The 9,001-nt window shown below is 42.6% G+C and overlaps 1 protein-coding gene across 3 annotated transcripts in view; it reads right to left on the reverse strand.

The window, feature by feature from the left end:
- Positions 1–127: 127 nt before the first annotated feature.
- The window catches only part of TSGA13 (testis specific, 13), a 24,581-nt gene continuing 15,707 nt past the window's right edge, over positions 128–9,001 (reverse strand). For all 3 annotated transcript variants that reach the window (XM_011939623.1, XM_011939624.1, XM_011939625.1), the window contains 3 exons: positions 7,595–7,737; positions 2,885–3,012; positions 128–383 (listed from right to left, as the gene is read on the reverse strand). In XM_011939623.1, coding sequence (XP_011795013.1) covers positions 214–383; positions 2,885–3,012; positions 7,595–7,737 — 441 coding nt within the window. In that variant the 3' untranslated portion in view covers positions 128–213. The remainder of the gene's footprint in view (positions 384–2,884; positions 3,013–7,594; positions 7,738–9,001) is intronic.

Genomic DNA, 9,001 nt, shown 5'->3' on the forward strand with positions numbered 1-9,001 from the left:
CAAGGCCCGCCCTTCTCGGCCGCCCTCGGCCCCCGGGGACGCAACCACGCCCTCTCCTCCTTCGGCAGCCGCGGGAGGTTTCGGCGAGACCCTCCCTGCCCGTGACCCGGCAGCCCACGCCCGCAGCAGCAGGAATGTGGTTTTATTTGGTTGGCGACCTCTGGGACCCCTCAGTCTCAGGAGAGCGAGGCGGGAGGACTGAGGGGTCTGTGTTCACCCGATGACCGTGGCCTTTTTGATAATCCACTGCGGGGCCCTCCCGTTGCGGAAGGCGCTCTCCCCGGGCGCCGTTCTGGTGGGCATCTCTTCCAGGAGCGATGCGAGTGTCAGTGGTTCCCGAATCACCTTGGAAATCGGCCTTTCACTCGCTGACTTCTTGGAAGCTACGACAAAGCACAGGCACCCTGGTGAACGTGGCTTTTCAGAAGTACTCGAAGGATGCTTAATGTGAGATGTGAAGGAGACCCACTTGAAGGGACCTTTAAAGGCTGGTCTTTAAAGATTTCGGACCGTGTAATACCATTCCCAACCTATTTTATAACTTTTGGATTCCTTCATTTCATCAAAACCCAGTGTAAAACACACTGCCTGTTTAGAGCCTTCTTTGTTCAAGCCTACTTCTTTCAATGATTCCGTCTGACACCATATTGACACTTAGGAAACTCTCTAAATTAACGTGCATTCATTCCTAACTCATGTTCCTCTTTCTGAGTGTATGCTGGCTTTCTGTTCTCTTGTCTAAGAGTGTGGCTAAGAAAGTTTGCCTTTGGCTTCAGTGGCATTACTGTTTAGAAAATGTAAATTGAGTCTATACTCAACAGGATCATGCCCCTGCAAAATTAGAGAAATTCTAACCTAGATTACATTCTACATCCTAGGGAAATTCTTTCCCTTAAATATAGATTTAAGATGAACTGTTGATATCCTACATATGGTATCATTTAAGATTTACCTCCGGCTTGGCTAAATGTACTATTATTAACTCCTATGTTTGCTTTATATGGCTTGTAAAGTTCAAGTCATACTTTGTAGGTGGAGTTTTTCTTGAAGGAAATAGAAGTCTGCACGCATTTATTCTGGGGGTGAAAATAAAATAGGCTTTGGGGAAGGAAACATTCTCTTCCTCTTCCTTGGCCCAAGAGTGTTGGGAACCTAGGCAGAGACAGTGTAGATAATAGGCCCAGAGGTTCCCAAGAATGGGTAATGCCCCGGAGACCTGCTGGGAAGTAGAAGGACCTGAGTTCACATTTGAAGCTGACCCTAAGACGAGCCCCTTGTAAAGCAAGATAAATCATTCTCTGCTGTTCTTCGACTTTTCTGTGTATCTGTGAAGTTTTGTTTAATACCACAGGTTGGTTTTAGCTGTGCAGTGTTTACGGAGTTAAGAGCAGCAGTAGGTGGAAATGGGATGGGGTGTGGTAGCAAATAGGTATAGCAGGAGCAGGGAAGCCTGAAGAAGCCAGTTAAGGGATGGTATAATATGACTCCAGGTCTCTGGTATCAGGACTGTTTGGACTGAGGATGGCTGGCAAAGGGGTTGAGCAATCACTACAATGGCTTCTTGGGAAAGGCAAGGATACTTTAGGGAGTCTCAGAAATTGCTTGAGGAGAGAAAGCTAGTAGGAGAAATGGACCTTGTCTTAAAACCATGAGCTGGTGAAGTCTGAGGACCCACCAATTATGTATCTAATCACAAATGTGTACTCAGTGCCCTGAAATTCTTCACTGGGTCCAAACTGCCTACTGAATGAAATCCAAACCCTTATTTAAATAATATTTAAGGCATTGTGGTATTTTTTATATTTTGCTATTGTTATTTTTGTTATTTATGTTTTGTTATTGTTGTTGTTCGTTTTTCAGACAGGGTCTACTCTGTTACCCAGGCTGGAGTGCAATGGTACAATCAGAGCTAACTGCAACCTTAAACTCCTTGGCTCAAGCGATCCTCCTTCCTCAAGCCCCCCAAGTAGCTCAGACTACAGGTGCATGCCACAACACCCTGTTAATTTTTTAAAATTAATTTTTGTAGAGACAGGATCTCACTATATTGCTCAGGCTAGTGTCAAGCCCCTGGCCTCCAGCAGTCCTCCTGCCCCAGCCTCACAAACCGCTGGGATTACAGACACCCCCAGCCTCTCAAGGCCTTTTATAATCTGTTTCATCTCTTTCACATACTGAAAGTGCTATTGTTGGTGCTTGATAAATGTCTAACACTTAGTAGGAACCCTAGAAATATTGTTAAATAAATGATAATATGTGAGGAGGATTCTCATTGTACCCTCTGCCATACAACTTTATTCCAGGCCCCTTCTACCCCATTCCCTACCCCAATCCCAGAGACTTTTATACCTCTAAGACACACAGACTTATCCTTTGGCCCTTTTAAAGCAGTTTTTTCTTCAAAGTATAATATGCATACCACTGGGTGGTTCTAGGTGATACATAGATAAACATTTTAAAATTTCATTATTATAAATTTGACTTAAGTGTTTCAGAAAAACATATAATTTGTACATCAAAACCATGATGTCAGTGATATAGTATTAATTAGGACAAGAATTTTTTAAAATCCTTTTGAAGAAAAATGCTAAGTAAATTAACAGAGCAAATAATACATCAATGTGGCAAAAACTCTTAAAAGTGCTGGGTGATACAGCTTAGTAAACACTGCTAGAGTTTTCTTGAAATTTGAGGATTTAAACAGGGTCAGAAGCTTTGCACCTCTTGAGCCTCTATTTGTTATTAGCTTCCATGCTATAGGGAAAAATAGTCTCCAGGACTACCACGAGAGAAGCCAGTTTGCCACGTCGATAATCCTCATGGTTTGTATCTCCAGCCCACATCTCAGTCCAGTAAGCCTTTGCTTTGAAAGAGAGAAGCTTACCATCTTTCCTCATACCTCTCTCATGGACTGGAGCAAAGGTGAGCTGAGGGTACATTTTTTTCTGCGTCCTCAGAGCATAGACTTTTGAATACTTCCCTTCGCTCTTGAAATCATTGTCGGTGGAAAACCTTAACAAAGAAAGTTCTTTGTTTAGTAGATCCTAGGGCAGGCGGATTCATGGAACCATTCACTTTTATTTTATTTTATTTTATGTATTGACTTTGAGACACGAGTCTTGTTCTGTCACCCAAGCTGGAGTGCAGTGGCATGATCTTGGCTCACTGTAACCTCTGCCTCCCAGGTTCAAGCAATTCTCCTGCCTCAGCCTCCCAAGTAGCTGGGATTACAGGCATTTGCCACCACGCCTGGCTAATTTTTGTATTTTTAGTAGAGACGGTTTTCACCATGTTGACCAGGCTGGTCTTGAACTCCTGAGCTCAAGTGATCTGCCCACCTTGGCCTCCCAAAGTGCTGAGATTATAGGCATGAGCCACCGCGCCCGGCCTTCACTTTAAAGTTGGCTACATTCTCGAAGAAGACAAGACAATGATAGGAGGCTGTTGATTGGTGCCAAGTAGGAGTATTGTTCCATGGCAAGGGATGCTTCTGAACTTAGCACTGTAAATAAACCTTTGAAGGAACTCCAGAATCTCTTCTCTCCTCTCTAAACTACAGATAGGCTGCTCTTGTAAGTAGTTTCAAATAAAACCTCTTTTGTCTAATGTGTTCTCATAGCACATTGTTCCTGTGATATAGCGCCTAACTTGCACTGAGGGCACTTTTTTTTTTTTTTTTCTGTTTCTTCAAAGCACAGACCTTGGACTATTTCCCCTCAATCTTGAAACCATTGCTAATGCAAAACCTTGGTTTTACATGACTGTTTCTCTTTGATTCGAGTGTAAGTGAGGTTAGGGTCATGTAGGGGAAGTCATATCTTATTATCATGCAGTTGTATAACCAAAGAGTATGTCATTAAATTTATTCCAAGCCCCTTCTACCCCATCCCCTACCCCAATCCCAGAGACTTTTATACCTCTAAGACACACAGACTTACTTCCCTTTTAGAGCAGAAACATGAATAGGGAAAAGATAGGAAAGAAAGTGAGTACAAGAAGAAGCAGGATTTCACCTAAACCATTGTTCTCTCTTGGATGTAGGATCATCCGACAGTATCAAAGGGAAGATTGGTTTCAACTTAGATCTTAACTTTTTTTTCTGAGGCATGCGGGGCAGCCAGAGGTTCTCAGTGGGTTTGTGCCGATGATGACTTTCCTGTAGGGAAATGAGGGAAGAAGAGTAAGGGAGTAAGCTGAGTCTCTTGGGATTTTAAGTTTGGACCGCGTTCCTGGATTAAGTTCCAATTCCCCTACAATGATGCAACAAAACCTGTCAGAGGGGGAAGTGGGAACTCAGAAACCAGAATCAGAGGAAGCCATTCCCTGGGAGGGAAAACACTCTTTTCATTGACAGATGACTTGTCCAAAGCCTGTTCAGTTTCCTAAGTAATTGATTAAATTTGCCTGCTGGCCGTTGGAAGTGAATGGCAAAGAAAGTTACCCAGTTTGGGGAAGGATTCAACCAGTGAAGTCCTTGGGAAACTAAACATTTGGCAATAAATTGGGAAATAGATCCATGGGACTTTACCTTCCTTTCTTGGAGATGGCTACATCATCCACATTCCATTCTCCTTAATGAGAAGGCCATGGAATGGGATGTTGTGAAGTAATAATTATATCATTACTAAAGGTCATAGAATCAGAGTCTTTCAGAAAGAATCTTATGTCATCCAGTCTGTTTACCTGACCCTCCTAGCCCCTCCATAATCTCACTATCAAGTGATCAATCTTTCTATACCTAAGAAAAGAAAAAGATTTCACCTTTGATCAGCCGATAGATATCTCCCTGTAACTTTTACCCTATAGTCCAGAAGGAACAAATCTAGTCCTTCTTCCACAGAGTCCTTAAACATTTTGAAGAAATCCATCACATTCCTCCTAAGCTCTGTCTCTTCCCGGCTAAACATTGCCAATGTCTTGAACTTTTTTTCATAGGACATGGCGTTGGGTTCCTTTTTCTTTTTTAATCTCATTTGAGAAAGCTACAATTCATATTCTAACTGATGTACGTCAATCTGAAATGAAAACAATATGCCAAGTGTAGTAATTGCATGGCATATCCCCTGACCCCATGGAAGTGTCTATTCAAAAGTCGACTGGGAATGGTGGCTCACATGAGTAATCCCAGCACTTTGGGAGGCCAAAGCGATGGATCATTTGAGGTCAGGAGTTCAAGATCAGCCTGACCAACATGGTGAAACACTGTCTCTACTAAAAATACAAAAAAATTAGCCAGGCGTGGTGGCACGTGCCTGTTTTCCCAGCTATTCGGGAGGCTGAGGCAAGAGAATTGCTTGAACCCAGGAGGCGGAGGTTGCAGTGAGCCAAGATCACACCACTGCATTCTAGCTTGGGTAACAGAGTGAGACTCCGTCTCAATAAAACAACAACAACAACCAAAAGTCATCAATTCTGAGAGCCTTCTTTTTTTTTTTTTTTTTCCTCGAGACAGAGTCTTGCTGTGTCACCCAGAGCTGGAGTGCAATGGCGTGATCTCAGCTCACTACAACCCCTGCCTCCTGGGTTCTAGCAGTTCTCCTGCCTCAGCCTCCTGAGTAGCTAGGATTACAGGTGCATGCCACCACACCCAGCTAATTTTTGTATTTTTAGTAGAGACAGGGTTTAACCATGTTGCCCAGGCTGGTCTCAAACTCCTGACCTCGTGATCGGCCCACGTTGGCCTGCCAAAGCGCTAGGATTACAGGCGGCGGTGAGCCACCATGCCCAGCTGAGCCTTCTTAACTGCACTATCTAACATTGCCACTCACATCCGTCACATTCCATCTCCTTATCCTGCTTTGTCATGGCATTCAGCACATTATACATTGTCTGTGTGATCATTTGTTTGTGGTCGAAGTCACTGGAATTAAGCTTCATTAGAGCAAAGACTGGGTCTTAGCCGTTAATATATCCCTAGCACCCCTAATAGTGCCTGGCACATAGTAGATGTTCAATAAATGTTTGTTGAATGAATAAATGACCAAACTAATTGATTAACATATTGAGCTTTTGCTATCAGAATCTTAAAGCCTTTTTGTCTTTAACACTTGCTGCTTCTGAACCATGTCTTTTCAATTCTGAGCTTACTCTCTTTAAGCTCTTGTATTAGGTTGGTGCAAAAGTAATTGCAGTTTTGCAATTATAAAGGCAAAAGCTGCAGTTACTTTTGCACCAACCTAATAATTTTAAGGGAAAGAAATCCATTTGAGTTATCTTAAATAACAGGTGTTTTACCGTAAGAGCACATGTGCCTAATAACTAAGATATAGATAACTATCCAGCCAGAAGAAGAGCAAAACTCTAGGAGAGCTGGACCTCATATCAGAAAAACAGTAAAAGTTATTTGAAATAACTTTTGATCTTGAAAAGTTATTGGAATCCTGAAAAGTTATTTGGAATCCAAGATAACACTAGCGAAGGACCACTGTCTTAATGCAAACGTATCACTCACACGTTTCTCCTACTTTCTTCCCATCTGCTTCCTTCTCCTCCCTCTACCTTGTTCACTCCTCACCTTTACTCCATAAATAAATATATATATGTGTGTGGTTTTTTTCTATCTGTAGCTTCTGCTTGTTTACTTCTACTTCCTACTTCCCTATAACTTCAGCCTTCCCAGACTCTACTTCATGGCCTTTTCACTACCTTTCTTCCTCATGGTTTGAGTCTTTTCTTTTTTTTTTTTTTTTTTTTTTTAGACAGAGTCTGTCGCCCAGGCTGGACTGCAGTGGCGCAATCTCAGCTCACTGCAACCTCCGCCTCCCAGGTTCAAGCAATTCTCCTGCCTCAGCCTCCCAAGTAGCTGGGATTACAGGCATTTGCCACCACGCCTGGCTAATTTTTGTATTTTTAGTAGAGACGGTTTTCACCATGTTGACCAGGCTGGTCTTGAACTCCTGAGCTCAAGTGATCTGCCCACCTTGGCCTCCCAAAGTGCTGAGATTATAGGCATGAGCCACCGCGCCCGGCCTTCACTTTAAAGTTGGCTACATTCTCGAAGAAGACAAGACAATGATAGGAGGCTGTTGATTGGTGCCAAGTAGGAGTATTGTTCCATGGCAAGGGATGCTTCTGAACTTAGCACTGTAAATAAACCTTTGAAGGAACTCCAGAATCTCTTCTCTCCTCTCTAAACTACAGATAGGCTGCTCTTGTAAGTAGTTTCAAATAAAACCTCTTTTGTCTAATGTGTTCTCATAGCACATTGTTCCTGTGATATAGCGCCTAACTTGCACTGAGGGCACTTTTTTTTTTTTTTTTCTGTTTCTTCAAAGCACAGACCTTGGACTATTTCCCCTCAATCTTGAAACCATTGCTAATGCAAAACCTTGGTTTTACATGACTGTTTCTCTTTGATTCGAGTGTAAGTGAGGTTAGGGTCATGTAGGGGAAGTCATATCTTATTATCATGCAGTTGTATAACCAAAGAGTATGTCATTAAATTTATTCCAAGCCCCTTCTACCCCATCCCCTACCCCAATCCCAGAGACTTTTATACCTCTAAGACACACAGACTTACTTCCCTTTTAGAGCAGAAACATGAATAGGGAAAAGATAGGAAAGAAAGTGAGTACAAGAAGAAGCAGGATTTCACCTAAACCATTGTTCTCTCTTGGATGTAGGATCATCCGACAGTATCAAAGGGAAGATTGGTTTCAACTTAGATCTTAACTTTTTTTTCTGAGGCATGCGGGGCAGCCAGAGGTTCTCAGTGGGTTTGTGCCGATGATGACTTTCCTGTAGGGAAATGAGGGAAGAAGAGTAAGGGAGTAAGCTGAGTCTCTTGGGATTTTAAGTTTGGACCGCGTTCCTGGATTAAGTTCCAATTCCCCTACAATGATGCAACAAAACCTGTCAGAGGGGGAAGTGGGAACTCAGAAACCAGAATCAGAGGAAGCCATTCCCTGGGAGGGAAAACACTCTTTTCATTGACAGATGACTTGTCCAAAGCCTGTTCAGTTTCCTAAGTAATTGATTAAATTTGCCTGCTGGCCGTTGGAAGTGAATGGCAAAGAAAGTTACCCAGTTTGGGGAAGGATTCAACCAGTGAAGTCCTTGGGAAACTAAACATTTGGCAATAAATTGGGAAATAGATCCATGGGACTTTACCTTCCTTTCTTGGAGATGGCTACATCATCCACATTCCATTCTCCTTAATGAGAAGGCCATGGAATGGGATGTTGTGAAGTAATAATTATATCATTACTAAAGGTCATAGAATCAGAGTCTTTCAGAAAGAATCTTATGTCATCCAGTCTGTTTACCTGACCCTCCTAGCCCCTCCATAATCTCACTATCAAGTGATCAATCTTTCTATACCTAAGAAAAGAAAAAGATTTCACCTTTGATCAGCCGATAGATATCTCCCTGTAACTTTTACCCTATAGTCCAGAAGGAACAAATCTAGTCCTTCTTCCACAGAGTCCTTAAACATTTTGAAGAAATCCATCACATTCCTCCTAAGCTCTGTCTCTTCCCGGCTAAACATTGCCAATGTCTTGAACTTTTTTTCATAGGACATGGCGTTGGGTTCCTTTTTCTTTTTTAATCTCATTTGAGAAAGCTACAATTCATATTCTAACTGATGTACGTCAATCTGAAATGAAAACAATATGCCAAGTGTAGTAATTGCATGGCATATCCCCTGACCCCATGGAAGTGTCTATTCAAAAGTCGACTGGGAATGGTGGCTCACATGAGTAATCCCAGCACTTTGGGAGGCCAAAGCGATGGATCATTTGAGGTCAGGAGTTCAAGATCAGCCTGACCAACATGGTGAAACACTGTCTCTACTAAAAATACAAAAAAATTAGCCAGGCGTGGTGGCACGTGCCTGTTTTCCCAGCTATTCGGGAGGCTGAGGCAAGAGAATTGCTTGAACCCAGGAGGCGGAGGTTGCAGTGAGCCAAGATCACACCACTGCATTCTAGCTTGGGTAACAGAGTGAGACTCCGTCTCAATAAAACAACAACAACAACCAAAAGTCATCAATTCTGAGAGC

The sequence above is a fragment of the Colobus angolensis genome, unplaced genomic scaffold (assembly GCF_000951035.1).
Source record: "Colobus angolensis palliatus isolate OR3802 unplaced genomic scaffold, Cang.pa_1.0 Scaffold182, whole genome shotgun sequence".
Taxonomy (NCBI): domain Eukaryota; kingdom Metazoa; phylum Chordata; class Mammalia; order Primates; family Cercopithecidae; genus Colobus; species Colobus angolensis.